At 43.8% G+C, this 19315-nt stretch overlaps 1 protein-coding gene across 28 annotated transcripts in view; it reads left to right on the top strand.

Annotated features, from left to right (window-relative positions):
* The first annotated feature begins 9869 nt into the window (after positions 1-9869).
* Positions 9870-19315, top strand: part of Ank2 (ankyrin 2) — a 576750-nt gene continuing 567304 nt past the window's right edge. For all 28 annotated transcript variants that reach the window (XM_031375399.1, XM_031375406.1, XM_031375436.1 and 25 more), the window contains exon 1: positions 9870-10456. In XM_031375399.1, coding sequence (XP_031231259.1) covers positions 10385-10456 — 72 coding nt within the window. In that variant the 5' untranslated portion in view covers positions 9870-10384. The remainder of the gene's footprint in view (positions 10457-19315) is intronic.

Here is a 19315-nt window from a genome sequence, read left to right as displayed (position 1 = left end):
CACACATGCACACATGTATGTATGTATCTGTTGTTTAAGGTATGTTGTAGTATATATGTTAAGGTCAGAGGACAACTTTTGGGAATTGATTCTCTCCTCCCACCTTGGGTACTGGGGTCTGAACTGAGATCATCAGGCTTGGGTGACAAGAAGCACCTTTAACCCACTGAGCCATGTCACCATTTGTCATGAATGCCAGATGTCATGAACACACTACATCCATACATAGACTAATACGTTTGTGTCTTTTCACAATGTCAAAATCTATTACCTAACAGTAAATTTACATGGTCTAGTGATTTCAATGACAGCAATTATTGTTAAACTTCTCCTATCTTGGTAGCCTGGACAAAGTGAATGCAGGTTCTTTTATTCTAATTTTAATCACTAATACTAACTCACAACTCACAGCACACAGTAAATATACCAATATATCTATATATGTAGCTATTGATTACCAAATGCTGCAGCCGAGTTCGAAAGGGTTTAGAAGTATGCCAAGAACGGCTGTATTAACGCGATAATAAGCCAGACCAGTGTCTTGATGGAGCAGCTACCGCAGCTGCTGGAGTCAGGTTTGAGAGCAAAGCTGCCAAATTCAGCTGTGAGGTTAAAGGCTGGACTGGGGGCTGAGGGCAGGAGACAGCCCAGGAAGAGGACACTAACAGATTGGGTCCAAATGGGCAAATAGGTAGGTGAGCAGGTCATCAAATGGGTAGTCAACATAGGTACACCAAGCTGAGCCCAAGCCCCAGGAGCAGGTGGGGGGACTGCTTGATCCTTGATGATAGGTTGAAGCAGCACCATGCCACCACAATGTCAGCTGTCTATCATTTTAGCGGGGCCAGGCAAGGGAATTAGTTAGACTCTTTCCTTGGTCTGGCACGTCTGATAAATTCTTGGGCCTGTTTTTTCCTGATATGATTTTAATTGGGCACGTGTGTGGTACAGTCGCACTACAATAAACTTATAGGGTCGTTCCCTTTGTCTTCCCAGGGACAAATTTCATCTACCAGCCTGAGCCTCGATGAGAGGCGTCTGAGAGATGGCTCAGTTTCTGAGCTCACCCAAGAACTGCACACACTCCTCTCCCTCAGAACGGAGTCAGAAGCTCTGTGTAAAATGGAGTCTCCTAGGTCAATGTACAGCCGGAACAGTCACCGTTTTATATGATACGGAGTGGCTCCGATTAGGGGATAGCCTGATCTTAGCACAGGTCCTCGGATTCTTACAGGTTTGTACTGATCATTCTCCCGGCCCCATTCCCTGGCACCCTTCCCTTTTTCGTCTTTCTCCTAGAATCAGAAAATTTTCAAGGAACATTTTCATATGAGATACACTTGTAAACATGAAGGGCGGTAAATACATTTTTTTTTTCGAGACAGGGTTTCTCTGTATAGCCCTGGCTATCCTGGAACTCAATCTGTAGACCAGGCTGGCCTTGAACTCAGAAATCTGCCTGCCTCTGCCTCTCAAGTGCTGGGATTAAAGGCACGCGCCACCACCGCCCGGCCGATACATTATTTTTTTAAAGATTTATTTTTACTTGTTTATTTTGTGTGCGCACGTATGTGTCACGTGTTTGCAGGTGCCTGCTTCGTTCAAGGCCGGAGAGGGCTTTGGATTCCTTGGAGCTGGCGTTAGGGTGGTTGTGAGCTATCCAGTACCAGAGCTGGGAACAGAACTCAGCTCTTCTGTAAGTGCTCATGAGTGCTGAGCCATCGTCTTTTCAGACCCCAGAGTAGTAAATATTTAAAAATCACATTTTACAATATGGTACCAATAATCCATCCCTGATATAACTGGTGATTGTTATTTGTTCTGTTTTGTTTTGTTTTTTTTTTTAAATTAGGATCTTGCTAGGTATCCCAGGCTAGTCTCAAACTTGCGATCCTCCAGTCTCAGCTCACCTAATTCTGGAATTATGGGCATGTACCCATAATTTTCTTTTAAAAGTTCTTCTGCCAGGCAGTGGTGGCGCATGCCTTTAATCCCAGCACTTGAGAGGCAGAGGCAGGCAGATTTCTGAGTTCCAGGACAGCCTGGTCTACAGAGTGAGTTCCAGGACAACCAGGGATACACAGAGAAACCCTGTCTCAAAAAAACCAAAAAAAAAAAAAAAAAGTTCTTCTGAACAAAATGCCCATTCTTAGTGATTCTTCCATTTCTGAAGAGTTCCTCCAGTGACCAATAGTCATCCATCTTATTTCTATTTGTAGAACACATGCTGGGTTAATAACTATATGATACAATCCTTGTCTTTAAAAAGTCAGTAATGGCTGGGCAGTGGTGGCACACGCCTTTAATCCCAGTACTTGGGAGGCAGAGGCAGGTGGATTTCTGAGTTCCAGGCCACCCTGGTCTACAGAGTGAGTTCCAGGACAGCCACAGTTACACAGAGAAACTCTGTCTTGAAAAAACCAAAACCAAACCAAACCAAACCAAACCAAAAAAACAAATAAAAAGTCAGTAATGTAGCTACTGAGAAATAGGATGTGAAGAGAAAAATAAGTAGGATATAGCATAAATGTTATGTGTATTGGGTTAATATAAATTATAATTTATCATATGATCACTATTATAGACAGTAAAGGCTAAAGATAATCAGAGGACAAGGTAATTCCAGAAGTCTAGGGAAATCCAATAATGCCTTTGCTTAGAGAAATAAATTCAGTATTTCATTTAAGATTGAGTAGACTTATTTAGCTGCACAAAAGGCTTCTGTAGAGAAAAAATAGAAATATTGCAAGGGAAAGAAATAGTTTTAACGTGATGACTCTTAATTTCAGTCTCCTGATGTTCAGTCAATATTCAAAATGAACAGAACTTGGCTGGAGTTCCAGGTAAGCCAGAATATTGCATTTCAAGCTATTGGTTTGGTAGATATGGCTGCAAAGCGTTTGGATTGATGAGTTTTCAGATTGCTTTGGGCCTGATGCATTTGGGAGTGAGCCCACTTCTCTGTGGGGATTGATTACCCCTCTCACTTTTGTCTGGGACGGGTATTGTGCAGCAACGTATTACATCTTAGGATGCAGGAACAGGGGCTACAGACTTTAGACTACAAGTCTCACCTGAAATGGCAGCTCCATGGAGACTGTCTTAGGATAAGAAGGGCCCGTTAGCCTATTTCCTGGTTAAATATGGAGGCAGAAGCGAAAGCACCCACAAGGTAAGTTCCGGTGACTCACCAAAGATAAGGAAATGTGGTTGTGTGCTAGGGCCACTTAGCATTTCCAACGTGCTATCACTAGGCTGACTCTCTCCCTTCAAGAGCAAACACCAGAGGGGTTGAGGGATGCATCTTTCAGCTTTCTCGAGGTAAATTCTGTATCTTATACCTCTCCTATAGTAACGAATGGAAAATGTTTTTCATGGTCTTGGACCTAAATGAATAGCTTTATATTTAGGTTTAAATGAATAGCTGCAGGTCCCAGTAGTCATGGGGAAGAGTCTTGGGTATTATAGACGAAAACCTATCTGGGGAAGCTTGGGCTTTGTGTTTTTGAAGCTTGGCTGAAATGTCACTCAATATATTACGTATGCACACACACACACACACACACACACACACACATACAAACATGTATATACATATGCCTACACATAAATGCATACACACATGTATGTCCACACCCCTTTACATAAAAGCATACATACACATATATACACATCTATACACACACACACATATTGGCTTGGCTTTTGATTTTTTTTTGCCCCATAGGTCTAACCATATACCCCTGGCTAGTGTGGAACATATTATGTAAAGCAGGCTGGCAAAGAGAGCCATCTGTCTCTGCCTTTCAATCTCTGGAATTCAAGACATGCACCACCACTCCTGGTACTCCATACACATATTAAAACATATCTATTAACACAAATGCATCATGGCTTACACAAATATTTGATGAATTTGGAATATTTAAGATCATATACAGTATATCTGTTACTCTAAAAATGTTAGAATCTTTTTGAGCAAGAAATGACACACCTATGAGTTTTGACTGGATTTTATTTTATTTATTTATTTTTAATATTTATTTTTTACTTATATGTATGTGTATGAGACTGCAGGAGTTTGTGTTAACCATGTACATGCAAGTGCACGCAGAGCACAGAAGACTGTGTTGGATCCATTGGAACTGGAGTTACAAGCAGGTGTGAGCATCTACATGGGTGCTGGGAACCAAATTCAGGTCCTCTCCAAAAGCAGTGAGTGCCCTTAATTACTGAGACTTCTGTCTTAGTTGCTGTTCTACTGCTGTGGAGAGACACCAGGACTAAGGCAGCTCTTACTAAAAAAATGAATTGAGAACATGCTTATTGTTTTAGAGGGTTAGGCCATAATCATCATGGTGCAAATCAGAAAGTTACTGATCAGTAGCTCACAGCTTTACCAATCCACCCCCAGTTACACACCATAACTCCAAAAATAGCCCCAAATCCTTCCCCAACAGTTATATGAACTGGAGTCCAAACCTTAAAATATGAGTCTACAGAGGCCATTTTCATTCAAATGACCATGACCACACCATCTATTCTGCCCCTTGACTGAATTTGAGAATTCTCAGAAATGTGTGTTATGTTTCTTTGCTTCAAAGTTCAGACAGTGGTCTCTCCAAATCACTCATATGATCATTCACATTCATATGTTCTTTAAGCTACACACCATGGTGGGACCTTGATGCTGGCAACTAGTTGGGGGTCCATATTATTCCAAGTTGTACTTCTTCAAATCATAAGCTTTAGTCAACATTCAGTAAATGTCAAGAACTCTCACACACCTTTGGAAGTCGCAAAATTTTTGCTTACAATTAGGTTGGAGAAGTTGTGTAGATTGATGGATGTGACTCATTTGGGAGTCAGCATGCATAGCAGCAATGCATTTCTGGGTTTGATTCTCACTATCACATAAACCAAGGATGATGGCGAACACTCAGAATTCAAACACTGGAGAGAGGAAGGACACAAGTTCAGCAACATAGTGAGTCTGAGGCCAGCCGAGGCTACATGAGACATTGTCTCTCAAAAACCAACAAGATGGCAGGCAAGATGGTTCAGTCAGTTACATGTGTCTGTCACCATGCCTGATGACATAGTTTAATCCTAGAGATCCACATGGTCAAAATAGACAATAACTAGATTTAACTGTCTTCTGATTTCCACACAGTCTCTGTGGCATGAGTGTAGGACATATACATACACACACATGCACACGCGCACATACATATATAGTAAAATAAGGAAAATAAAAAATAAATAAATGAATAAGAGGAAGGTTTTAGGGTTGCCTTGGTTTTCTTTTTTGTTTGTTTGTTTGTTTTGTTGGTTTTATTGGGGGGAGACAGGGTTTCTCTGTGTAACCTTGACTGTCCTGGAACTCACTCTGTAGACCAGGCTGGCCTCGAACTCAGAAATCTGCCTGCCTCTGCCTCCCAAGTGCTGGGATTAAAGGCGTGCGCCACCATGGCCTGGCTGCCCTGGTTTTCTAACCCCTCCACTTGAGGCCTAGCTGGGTTACAGAAAGTGGTCCTGTCTGCAGGGTGTGCTAGTACGGGAGCCTAACATAATCACCATCAGAGAGAACAGAGAGGCTTCACCCAGCAAGTGATGGGAACAGATGCAGAGTCCCACAGCCAAACATTAGGCCGAGCTTGGGGAGTCCTGTGGAGGAGGAAGGATTGCAGGAGTCAGAAGGTTTAACGATGATACCACAAGACCACAGCCCACAGAATCAACTGCTCAGGGAACCTGTATGACTCTGACCTAGGTCCTCTGCACATACATTACGGTTGTTGCTTGGTGTTCTCAGTGAGATCAGGGGCTGTCTCTGATTCTTTTGCCTGCTTGTGGTACTCTTTTCCTCCTGCTGTGTTGCCTTGTCCAGCCCTGATGTGAGGGTGTGTGCTGGGTCTTAGTGTAGTTTGTTGAGTTTGGATGGGAGGCCTGCTCTTTTCTTAGGGGAGGTGGAGGGGCAGTGCTGATCTGGGGGGCAGGGAGGGGAGGTGCTGCAGGGGACACTAGTAGATAGGAAGACAGAGGGGAGACTGCAGTTGGGAGGTAATATATGAGAGCAGAATACATTTAAAAATTAAATGAAAGTCCAGTGGTGATAGCACACACCTTTAATCCCAGCACTTGGGAGGCAGAGGCAGGCGGATTTCTGCAGTCTCCCCTCTGTCTTCCTATCTACTAATGTCCCCTGCAGCACCTCCCCTCCCTGCCCCCCAGGTCAGCCTGGTCTACAGAGTGAGTTCCAGGACAGCCAGGGCTACACAGAGAAACCCTGTCTCGAAAAACCGGAAAAAAAAAAAGTAAATGAAAGAAAAATAAATGAATAAGTAAACAAAATAGAAAAATAAAATAGAATAAGAAAAAAGTTGGTCTAGGACCAAAGAGGCAAACCAGGGCTTATGAAGCCCTGCACTCTGTCAATTGGGCTACGTCTGTGGTCTTAGGGTAGATGTTAATATGTAGGTGGTTTACATTCTTTATTCTAAAATCAATGTTTTTTCTATCATTTCTTTAGCGATGTTAGTTTTAGTAATCTATTCCCGACTTCCCTTAACACCCATATCATATAAGTCTTGAGAAGGGCTTTTATTTCAAAACAAAGAGATGCAATGTGAAGACACCGAGGCTTTCTAAATGGGAGTTTATTTTTTTATTTTGTGGAGGATACTCTTGATAAATTATGCAGGATGTTCCAAGATTGGAAGGCCTTTGGAAGGCCTTCACCAGGAAGTCACAGTTTACCAAGAGTAGCTGAAAGCCTCCATTAGAACTTTCAACACTGAGACGGGACAGATACTGAGAGAGCAGAGACCTGGCTCACAGTTTCAGGGGACTCTGCCTGTTCCCGCCCTGAGGGCAGGGAGGGCACTGCAGATTACAGCAGCTGATATCATGGCAGCTGGGAACCAGAGAGAGAGAGAAAATTCTGGGCTTTACCATTGTCCCTGCTTTATTCCATTACAGGAAACACCAAGGTAGGATGAAAGTCAAGTGAGCAGAAACAGACAGCTGACCAAATTCACCAAAGATGGGATCACAAGAGCGTGACAGGCCACCTTGACAGCACTAGTGAAATGTTAAGGGAAAACCCTAAGACTGTGGCTCAAAGAGATTTCAGGGGACGGGGATTGGAGGCGGCAATATGGTGCCGTAGACAGCTTTTCAGAGGAAGCTTTCTGCTAATGCAGCAGCATGGGGGTATGCAGGGTGTGGGGTGACTGAGGAAAAAGGATAAGTGCATGGGGTTGGGGGCAAAGGAGAATGAAGAGGGAGGAGCAGGGGAGGGGAGTATCCTGCAAGAAGGATGTTTAAAGTGTGAGATCATGTATTCTCAAACGCCCAAGTGGAGGGCTTGATGTCACATGACAGCATGCCTAATTCATCACTGTAAAGGGATAAGGGATGACATTCAAAATCTTGGCAAGACTGACAGAGATGGTAGGATTGTGTTTTGGTTCCTTGTCTGAGGAGTGAAGTAAGAAGGTCAATAGTTGAGAATGACAAAGCTGACGTTCAAGGACCAAGAAGTTGCTAATAATCATGTTGGCGAGTGGAGATTGAGTTGGTTGCTAAGCACACTAGGACTGCCACATTCTCCTAAGGATGTTCTTGAGATGAATGACCAGCAATAGCGGAGATCCCATTTTTCTCCAGGTACACAGGGCATGCGTGGTTACAGGATTAAAGTAGATAGAAAGTTCAGTTTAGTTAAGATGTGTGCCAAGTGTTGTGGGCACTGGGAGTTGAACTTGAACCTTCTGTAAGAGCAATATGTGCTCATAATCACTGAGCCATCTCTCAGGCCCCCTAATCAAGATACATTGTTGCCATGTGATTATGATATCGGCTGATGGGAGGGGGGAGTTGAAGTTTATGCCCAGTGGTGGCTACAGTAGTATAATAGGACCTAGAATCGCACTGACTTAAGACAAAATGGAGGACATGTAAGGGAACAGAGACAGCGTGAAGGAAAGAGGACCAAGAAGAGGTTTCAGTAGGACTAAGGAAGTGAAGCTGGGTATAGTGGCACACATTTGTAATCCCAGCACTTGAAGACAGAGTCAGGCAGAGCTCTGGGAGTTCAAAGCCAGCCTGGTCTACAGAGTGAGCTCTAGGATAGCCAGGGCTACACAGAGAAACCCTGTCTTTAGTACCCCAATCCCTAAAAATGAATTCTTGGTGATAGGGTAACAGGCAAGGTCAGCTAGAAAGCTAGTAAAGGTCAGAGAATGGAATGCTTAATGCTGAGGTCAGAGGTGGAGAGAGTGTAGTCATCAGAGGCTCTAGGCTGTCACCGAGGAAGAGGATAATAGCTGTCTCGGGTGGGCTGGAGGCCAAGATCCCTGGGCCTGATACTGCTGCTACAGGTTTTACTTTTTACTTTTTTTTTTTTTTATTTTGGTTTTCTGAGACAGGGTTTCTCTATGTAGCCTTGGCTGTCCTGGAACTCACTCTGTAGACCAGGCTGGCCTCAAACTCAGAAATCTGCCTGCCTCTGCCTCCCAAGTGCTGGGATTAAAGGCCTGTGCCACCACCGCCTGTCTACTTATTTTTCTTAAGATAGAGTTTCATGTAGCCCAGGTTGACCTCAAACATTGAGGGTGACCTTGATTTTCCTCTATATCTTGAGTGTGTGTGTATGTGTGTGTGTGTGTGTGTGTGTGTGTATGATGGTTTTGTGCTGTGTGTATTGGAATGTTGAGCCATGATGGTGGTTTGAGTGAGAAGAATGGAGAAAATGCAGGCGTGATTGAACTGTAAAATCAATAAGATCTGCAGATGATCAAATTTGGGACCAAAGAGCATCAATAACTAATGACATTTCTGAGGATTTGTCTATCTGTGTTGCAGGACCATTTGTGTCTTCTCATGTTAACCAGCCTGTCCTCTAGCTCCTGTGTGCAAGGATGCTCTTGGCTCAGTCTGCCTGTGCTGGGACTCCAGGCATGGATCATGGAGCTTGGCTCTGTTTTGTTAAAGCTGGTGGTATATTTGTGTAGAGATACATAGGAAAAGGAAAATTAATGGCAGGAGAGAGGACAACTAGTTTCATAAAAGCCGTTTCTCTAGACTGTACTTGTTTGTTTGTTTGTTTGTTTATAGATGAGCCCATGTACTACAAGCTGGCCTCGAACTCACTGTAGAGCTAAAGATGACCTTGAACTTCTGATTCTTCTGTCTCTACCTCCCAACTAGTGGAATTGCAGACATGCACAGCCATGCCTGGTTTATCCATTGCTGCAGATCACACCCAAGGCTTCATTCATAGTAAGCAAATAAGTGATCTACTGAGCTACATGCCAGCTTTTGCTGCTATTAAAAACAAACAAACACAAAATTTCCGTCTCAGTGGGACATCACTAAAGAGAGATGATCAGGTCTTGGATGGCGATTTTTCCTACTAGTGGTAGTTCCAGCTTTGTTCCAGGGAATCAGCAACACAAACTAGGCCAGCCATCCTGCAGCATGCATGACTTGTGCCACCAGCTCTTGCACGGGTCTGCTAAACCTGGTCTTTTCCTTCAAGCTCTTCCATGATCCATGAAAGTGCTTAGGGGTACCTTGGAGAAGATGCCGCCAAGTCGTCACCCGGAAGAGTAGCTGCAAGGCTCTTTCTCATAGAGGAAAAGGTGGGAAAGAGGAAACGCCCAAAGTGTGAACGATACACAGCTTGTGACATTTCACCCTCCTCCTCCTGTACCACATTGGACAGGAGCTAAGGTCACAGTGGTAGTCCCCATTCTGGTCACTTCATATAAATGACTTGTTCCTCATCGGGAGGGAGTGGTTGGAAGGACAAAGAATGCGTGCGCTAGAGGAGGGTGGCTGGCTCGCCCACGCGGGCAGGAGATCTGGCGTGTAGCGGGCGTGAGAGTGAATGGGAGCGGAGCGGGCCCGCGCGGGGCAGGGAGGAGCAGCAGCCGGGCCTCCCGGGGGACGTCTCCCGGGCTGCGGGAGCGCCGCCGAGCTCCTTATCCCCACCCACCTCGCGAGCTCCAGCAGGCAGTGGTGCATATAGACATATTTCTGGGAGCTGTCCATGAGCTCATCGCTCTGCCGGCGCGCGGCGAGGGAAGGAGCCCTCCTCTTTCCCCCTGCGCCAACAGCTGCAGTCGCTTAGCGCGTGTCGCCGGCCTAGCCCGCAGCCCACCCGGCGCGCCATGGTCCCACGGCACCTCGCGCGAAGGTAGGTGGGCTTGGGCAGCAGTTCCCCACGGGCGATCGCGGCCACGGCCGACCTTCTGCGGCCGCCTAGGAGCACGCTGGTCCCAGGGTGAGCCCGAACGCCTCAGGCCCGGAGCGGAAGAGACGAGGACACGCGGGACGGCTGGACTTGACCGAGGGAAGGAGTTCCGAGAGCGTGGACATGGCTTCTCCCACCTCCCCTGGCCCGGAGGGAGGGGCCTGCACCCCGCAGAACCCCCCGCGGCTCCGTCAGGTGGGTGCTGGGTGCAGGGTGGGAGCTGTTCCCCACGTCCTCGCCTCCCCCAAGGACCGGGGACATCGACCTCAGGGGACAGGGACTGGCCCCACAGGGGATCCATTCAGGCGAGCCTGGGCACTTCGCCTGGCCCAGGAGTATTCTGGAAACCTCTTTTTCACGGTCCACTTTGCACTCACGCCCCTTCCCCACCCCCACCCCCACCCGCGAGCCTTCCTAAACCAGGAGTGTAACTTCTGTCCGTGCACACTCAGGCACACCCGCAAACTGATCTCTGCGCAGCACGGAGGCACACACCCAGCTGTCACATGACCCACTGCAGAGCTATACCGTTAGAAGCCACTCAGGGTGCTAGGATGGGGCTGTACCCCTGAATGGAGTTCCCTTAGGACCTTTGCCAGGGATGGCTGCAAACGCTGGCTTCTCACCCACAGGAGAGAAGGGACTTCAACTTTCAACACCGCTACCCCAACGACTGCAGTCATGTAGTTGTAGGGAAGTGTTCATACTTGCCCTGCATCTATACTCACACGGTTTGCCTAGCACTTTAGCACTGCGATAAAGGGCTTGTCCACTTGTCTGGCTGTTTGAATAAGTCCTATTTTCTGTCTATGTTATGTATATGTTAATCATTTCAAAAGGGAGTAGTGGTCCCAGCATGGCCCACACACTCCAGAGGCTAAGGCTGGAGAATCCATGGGAGTTCGAGGTCAGCTTGGTCTACCTAGGAAATTCCAGGACAACTGGGGCTACATAGTAAGACTCTATCTTTAAAAATAAGGTGTGGTGGGGGCTGCCGGGGGTGGGGCGGAAACATAGTACTCCATTCACTTGTGATCTGAGATTTCACGTCTTGGCTTTTTGTCTGCACCTGCTCCCATAGCCAGGACCTCCACAGTCCCTTAGCACTTAGCTTGTCACCGGGATAGATTGCCCTCCTGCCTGTTCAGTTGTGATGTATTATTCTGAGATGGGATTTGCTAATGGCAAGGAAGGAACTTCTTAACCAAAGAGAACTGGATTCCTGTTTAGGAACAGAGTTAATATATGGTTACTATCTGGGCAGAAAGGTAACTCCCAACAGAAAGGAATGGTGTTTTTCCTAGCTGTGTGAACTTTTGGAAGTCAGAACTCCTTAATTTATGAATGGATGATGGTAAAATTTGATTAACACTTAACAAGGCCTTTGTCTCATTTGACCCCTGATATCTCTAGGTTGACATGCATTATGGTATGCTCTTTTAATGGGGATTTTTTTTAATACAATACCTAAAAATGAACAAGAACTTCTTATGGAAGTCTGTTTCCAAAGGAATTGTTAGGGTTTGAAGTCCTTATGGGGCCAGGATTCCAGTTTTATGACTATATTTTAAATTGCACTTGAAGTTATTTTTTTTTCCTTCCTAATTGTGAGAACAGGTACTAAGTCTGGGTTAGAAATAGTTATGCATGTAAAAAATGAATATGATGCTACTATTGGCCATGTAAGAGAAATCGCACGCTAAGCAAAAATCATTTTTATAACTTTATTGGCTAAATTTGTTAATATGTGCGTGTTAACACTTAGATACAAATATTTAGGAAGTAAAATGTTAAGTACACTAATTTAAATACAATATAAGCATACACAAACATGTCTGTGAAGCCTTATTCTATATTTAGAACACTTTTACTGACCTTAGATATACTAGGGATGAAAATAGTTACTTGGAAAAATTTGCCTGAAAGGTCATTGCTGTTTCGTAAAGTGGATGCTTTACTGAAAAGACCTCATTAGAAGCTGTGTAAAATGACATAATGCTGTAACGTTGAAGTTACCAACTGATGTCCTCTGTGCAGGGTTTTGGTTTTTTTGACCTTCCGGTATTCTTCTTTGGTGATTGGTGCATTAATTTGCATAGGATGTAGAAATGTGTTGCCCAGATTGGTCATTGCCCTCTATCTGACTTAGCAAGGCAGGTAGAGCAGAAGTACCAAACCTCTGGCTGCTGAGCGGAATCTCCTCTGTTTGTCTGCAAATGATTTTAAATAAACTAGAAACAGCAAAAAAACAGAAGAAATAGCTGGATGATCCAGCGACGTGATGAGCTGTCCTATGTACCAGTCACACTGTGTTGTAACTGTGTCACAGTTTCCAGGACGTGCTTCTTTATGTCTTCTATTCCTTATCCTGTGGATTCTGGGTTGAATTGGCTTGAAATATGGACCTTCTTCCTCTTTCTGAACTATGTTGGGAGAAAAGTATAATTAAAAACACAGGAGTCTGAAGGAGTGAGAATTGTAATTAAGCACATTAATGGCCTTTAGTAATAAACTCATTAATCATAATTTTAATATGTGGTGAAAATTCAGAAATAAAAAGTATTTTAGAAAAGGTCTGATGAATATATAACAAATATAATTGGTAAATTAGTATATTTCGTTAGTAATTTGAGTGAAACTATGCTATGCTGCCTAGAAATGGTGCTTGACCTTAATCCCAGCACCCAGGAGGCAGAGGCAGGTAGATCTCCGAATTTAAGGACCTAGAAATAGAATTTCAGAATAGCCAGAAAGGTTTTCTACACAAAGAAAACCTGTCTCAAAACAATGCAAGAGAGAGAGAGAGAAAGAGAGAGGGAGAGAGAGAAAGGGAGAGGAGGGGTGAGGAAGGAAGGAAGAAAGAAAATGTGCTATGTTGAAATTCACTTAATATATGCTCATTCATAAGCTTTTCTCCTTTTTTAAGTTAGAGACATTCTTATGTTATATTTTGACTTATTCCGCACTCCACTCCATTCTCTTTGGTTTTGTTGAAGAAGATAGCATTTCACAGAGCCCAGGTGACCTCCAACTTGCTATATAATCGAGGATGCACTTTGAATTCCAGATGCTTCTGATTCCAGGGGTGAGTTACTAAGCATCATGCAAAATAATATTTGTACCCTAAGGTAGGAAGATGAAGAAGACAAGCTGAGAATGGGGACACACACCTGAATCAGAGCCGGTAGGAGGACAAGTCAGAAAGATTGCCTTGAGTTCAAGGTCAACCATGGCTAGATAGCAAGGCCTTATCTCAAAAGGAAAAAACAAAAGAAAGAAAGAAAAGAAGGCAAAACCATTTCTAATAGGTAACTATGGATTTTTAAATTTTCTGATGAAGACACCATTGGATGAAAGCATCACTGGGGTTTTGAACTGTCTGTGGGGTCCTCCTCAAATTTCAGTAATATGGATAGTTTTCAGTATTTTATTCTGATCCTTTCTCTAGTAATAAGCCTAAATAATACCTGTGTTTGCATAGATATAAAATTACCAGTGTACGGCTGAGTTCATTTTTTTATTACTTGCTATATTTATGCTCTTGTTTGATATACTATTGAACTTTTATCAAACACTTTTTTTTTTTTTGGTTTCTCGAGACAGGGTTTCTCTGTGTATCCCTGGCTGTCCTAGAACTCACTCTGTAGACCAGGCTGGCCTTGAACTCGGAAATCTTCCTGCCTCTGCCTCCCAAGTGCTAGGATTAAAGGCATGCACCACCACTGTCTGGCTTTCAAATGCTAGTTTTAAAACTTGATCTTTTAGAATAAGAGCTTATGTTATTATTGATGTGTGTGTATGTGTTTATGCCTGTGCATTTGCATAGTGTAAGTGTGGGTACCGTGGTGTACATGTGTATAGTTGGTTGTGAGGATGAACTCGGATCACCAGATCTGCAAAGCAAGTGCTCAACCATTGAGTAACTTTTTTTTTTTTTAGAACTTTTAGATCATGGTACAACATGAAATATCTGATGCACTTAAGTATCTTTGTATAAAGTGGTTAAAAATGTACGTTTCTAAAATTGAAAGTCAAGGAAAGGTGACTTCAACTTCATTTTATCTTTACTGAATGTCCCTTAGAAGAAACACAAACAAAGCCAAAAAAATAAAAACATATTAATACTCTGTATTATCATGCCAATAAGAAAGTAGGTATAGGGGCTGGAGAGGTGGCTCAGTGGTTAAGAGCACTGACTGCTCTTCTGCAGGTCCTGAGTTCAAATCCCAGCAACCACATGGTGGCTCACAACCATATGTAATGAGTTCTGAGGTGTAATAAATAGATAAATCTTTCTTTAAAAAAGAAAGAAAGGAAGGAAGAAAGAAAGAAAGTAGATATAACAGTAGCTAAAGGAAGGTGCCTGAGGTACAACCAATGAAGATATCTTCTGGCTTCCATGTTTAGACTTTTCATTTAAACACACACACACACACACACACACACACACCACCAACCCTAAACAAGCAAAAAAAAAAAAAAAACTACAAAAAACCAAAAAAACCCTCTTATTTTATTTTCATAATAAAGTTCAGAAGTGTTCTTTGCTCCTTTCAAATTCGTAAGTCAAACGAGGAAGGCAGATATCCTGCACGTCAGCTTATGTTCCCTCATGTGCACGTCAGCTTGTGTTCCCTCATGTGCTTCTTTGTGAGTGCACTTACTTCCTTATGGTACAGAGGACTGACACCATGGCCTTGCAATACTAAGCAACTCTGCATCAGTGAGCTACGTTCCCATCGACCCCATCCTTTTTGTTAAGGCAGAGTCTCCTGTATCCCAGACCAGCTCCACACTTGCCTTCCAGCTGAAGATGATCTCGAGTTTCTCTTCCTGCTGCCTCTACTTCCAGTGCTGAGATTCTGGGAATCTGTCACCATGTCATCACGTTACCATGTCACCACACCTGATTTTATGAGACAACCAAACCCAAACCCTGTGTTTATGGTAGGCAAGCATGTTGTTAACTAGCCTCTAAGCAGCCAGCCGCCGCCCCCATCATTTTAAGATAGGATCTGGTTGTCTAGGTTGGTTTTGAACTTGTGATCCTTCTGCTTGAGCCTCCTAAAGACTTGGAGCAAGAAACATACACATTATGAACCTTGTGTTTATTTTTCACTAATTTTCTAACCTCATAAAAGAAAAGGTTAAGAAATGATAGTTTACGTCAGGCCTTTAATTCCAGCACTTGGAAAGCAGAGGCAGGGAGATCTCTGAGTTTGAGGCTAGCCTGGTCTATAGAATTTCAAGATATCCAGGGATACACAGAGAAATCCTGTCTTGAAAAACTAAAAAACAAGGGCAGTGGTGACGCACGCCTTTAATCTCAGGACTTGGGAGGCAGAGGCAGGTGGATTTCTGAGTTCAAGGGCAGCCTGGTCTACAGAGTGAGTTCCAGGACAGCCTGCCTTGAAAAATAAATAAATAAATAAATAAATAAATAAATAAACTAAAAAACAATAAACACAAACAAAAAAATTTTAAATTTAAAACAAATTTAAATGGTCATACATTGCTATATTAATTTCCTGCCTCTTTCTTCCATCCCTTCACTGTCAAACTCTATTATATTCTAACTATAACTCCAACACTTTGTAGAACAAGAAAACTCAAAGTATAACATTTTTTTGTTCAGTGATGGGACCAAACACAGGATTTTATGGAAGGTGTGTGTGTGTGTGTGTGTGTGTGTGTGTGTGTGAGTGTAAGTACACATACAGAGAGATATATACACATCCATGAGGTGTATCCCTGGCAACCTGACAAGCCTATACAGGGCCTACTATAGCCTAGGGTGGTCTAGAACTTGCTATGTAGATTAGGATGGTCATCAATTATCAATCTTCCTGCCTCTCTTTTCATAGTGCTGGAATGACAGGCCTGTATTTCCATGTCAGGTTTTACATTTTGCTTTTAATTTGTGAATAGCAAAAATCTCTTTTATATAGTTTAACAGGTTTTGACAAATGTTCAATGTATAATGATCACCATCTAGGTACAGGGTAGATCTACTACTCTAACATTCCATCTGCCAGTCCTGTGGCTCAGCACTCCATCCATATGTGACACCTGCTAGACAGGGTTCTGTTCTCTCTCTGTCCCTGTCTCTGTCTCTCTGTCTCCATCTCTTTTTCCCTGTCTCCCTCTGTCTCTCTGTCTCTCTCTCCTCTCTCTCTCTCTGTGCGTGTGTGTATGTGTGTGTGTTTACTTCAGTGCTGGACACTGAACACAGGATGTATGCTAGGCAAGAGCTTAGCCACTGAGCTATATTCCAAGCCCAAGCCCCAGACCTTACATCTCGCCTTTCCCAGAATGTCAGATAAGTAGCATTACCTGGAATACATCCAGTTGAAATTGATTTTTTTCCACTCAGCCTGTAGAGCCCATCTAAGTTATTGCGTGTGTCAACATTTTATTCCTTGCTATTGCTGAGCTGTTTCTATTGTGTGGTCCAACATTCTTGGCCATTCACTAGATGAATATTTTGGGTTGTGTCCAGCTTAGGGTAATTCTGAATGAAGTTGCTATTAAATATTTGTATATAGGTTTTTGTGTGTATAAGATTATGTTTCTCTTGGATATGTTTTTTTGTCTAGGAATAAGCATTGCTGGATCATATGTGTGCTGGATAGTTTTATATCAACTTGACACAAGCTAAAGTTATTTGAGAGGAGGGAAACTCAATTTTAAAAAAATGAGTCCATAAGATTGGGCTGTAGGGCATTTTCATAATCAGTGACTGAGAGAGAATAGCTCAGTTCGTGGTGAGCGGGAGGCTGGTGGTTCTGGGTTCTATAAGAAAGCACACTGAGCAAGCCATGGGGAGTTAACCCAGTAAGCAGCACTCCTCCTTGACAAAAGCAGCTCCTGCCTCCAGGTTCCTGCCCTGTCTGAGTTCCTGCCCTGGCTTCCTATAGTGATGGACTAAGATGTGGAAGTGTGCCAAACAAGCCCTTCCGCCCCCAGCGCCCCCACTTGTATTTGGTCATGGCGTTTCAGCATAGCAATAGTAACCCCCAGTACTATATTGCAGATGCATATTTAGCTTAGTGAGAAGCTTCAAACCAGGCGGTGGTGGTGCACGCCTTTAATCCCAGCACTCGGGAGGCAGAGGCAAGCGGATCGCTGTGTTTGAGACCAGCCTGGTCTACAGAGCGAGTTCCAGGACAGATAGAGCTACACAGAGAAACCCTGTCTCGAAACACTAAAATTTAAAAAAAAAAAAGGCACAAGTAGATTAAATAGTCGGCTTATGTCATACAAGCAAATGACAGGAGCCAAGACTCAGACCCAGGCAGCTGGGTGTCAGGAGCCTCCTCTATTATCTTCAAGAGCAACAGGATGGCTAACAGTCAGTGCCAGGACTAAGGACAAGAAAAGTCAGTAACGGAGGTAAACAGTAGGCAGCTCCCACCCAGTTCCTCCCCGCATGCACTTAGTGAATCTTCTCTACATTGACACGCAGCTCCCACAGCGTGGTGACAGAGTACGAAGTGTAAGAGTTCTGGAACATTTTGTTTGTTTGTTTGTTTTGTTTTTTTGAGACAGGGTTTCTCTGTGTAGCCCTGGCTGTCCTGGAACTCACTCAGTAGACCAGGCTGGCCTCGAACTCAGAAATCTGCCTGCCTCTGCCTTCCAAGTGCTGGGATTAAAGGCATGTGCTACCACTGCCTGGTGTTCTCCAACATTTTTGCAAAAGCATCTTTATGATGTAGTTCTGGAACCACCTACCATCCCTTTGATCAAAGTGGCCCAGCTTCACCTAGATCCAAGGAGAAGGACCCAGAGATGAGCATTGGATACACAGCAGAGTTGGAGAGTAACATCACATCATAAGAACAGCGTGTGGGGTGGTGTGTGAGCCTTCTTTGAAAGTAGTATGCCCCACTACAGAGAGGGGATGCTAAGTTGACAGAAACTAAGCTGGTGTCGAGCCAGACTCAGCCTGCTATTTGCCATTTTGACAAGAACTAGTCAAAAATTATTTTATAGGAGATAATTTGTCACATCTTCATGAATCACTGTATCAAGCACTACACTTGATTTGTGTTGTCTCCTTAATAAGCCGGAGATCTGGAAGTGGGTCTGCTTGTAAGTTTCTGACAGTATTAGGCTATGCCACCTTTAAGCTCAATAGACATCTGTACCTACAGCCAACCATTCTGGGTCTCCTCTGACTCTGTCCTTTCCTACTGAGTGAGGAATGCCTGGAGGCAGGAGACTCAGTCACACATAACTTCCATCATCTTATCTCAACTGTTCCCGGGGAGTTAGGACATGGAATCCCTGTCAAACTGATCTCAAAGGTATGGTAAGCCTTTCTTCCCTTGGGCCTGTTTGTATACCCTGAAACCCAATGATGACCATTTGTTGGGTTTAGAGACTGATAGCAAAGGCTGTGGTGTGCATACATCTCGTGTCAAATCATACCTAACAGTTTTGTAGCTTTAGGCAAGCTACATAGCCATTCTGTGTTGTGTCTGTGTCTAACTTCACTTTGGAAGTAGATGTCATACTGGTATCTACTGATGTGATGGTTTGTATATACTCAGCCTAGGGAGTGGCACTATTAGAAGGTTGGAGTAGATGTGTCACTGTGGTTGTGGTAAATAAGCTGCCTGGACCAGTATTCTGCTAGCAGCCTTCAGATGAAGATGTAGAACTCTCAGCTCCTCCTGCATCATGCTTGCCTGGATGCTGCCATGTTCCCGCCTAGATGATACTGGATTGAACCTCTGAACCCTGTAAGCCAGCCCCAATTAAATGTTGTCCTTATAAGAGTTGCCTTGGAGAGGGCGGTGGTAGCGCACACCTTTAATCCCAGCACTTGGGAGGCAGAGGCAGGCAGAATTCTGAGTTCAAGGCCAGCCTGGTCTACAGAGGCTATCCAGGATAACCAGGGCTACACAGAGAAACCCTGTCTTGAAAAAACAAAACAAGACAAAACAAACAAACAACAAACAAAAATGCAAATTGTTTAAGGCTTAAATAGTATACTTTTCTTTTCTTCTTCTTTTTTTTTTTTGTTGCTGTTCCTTGGTTGTTTCTTTTTCT

Source organism: Mastomys coucha, unplaced genomic scaffold (genome assembly GCF_008632895.1).
Source record: "Mastomys coucha isolate ucsf_1 unplaced genomic scaffold, UCSF_Mcou_1 pScaffold16, whole genome shotgun sequence".
In the NCBI taxonomy this organism is placed as follows: domain Eukaryota; kingdom Metazoa; phylum Chordata; class Mammalia; order Rodentia; family Muridae; genus Mastomys; species Mastomys coucha.
This window is presented reverse-complemented; position numbering and strand designations above follow the sequence as displayed.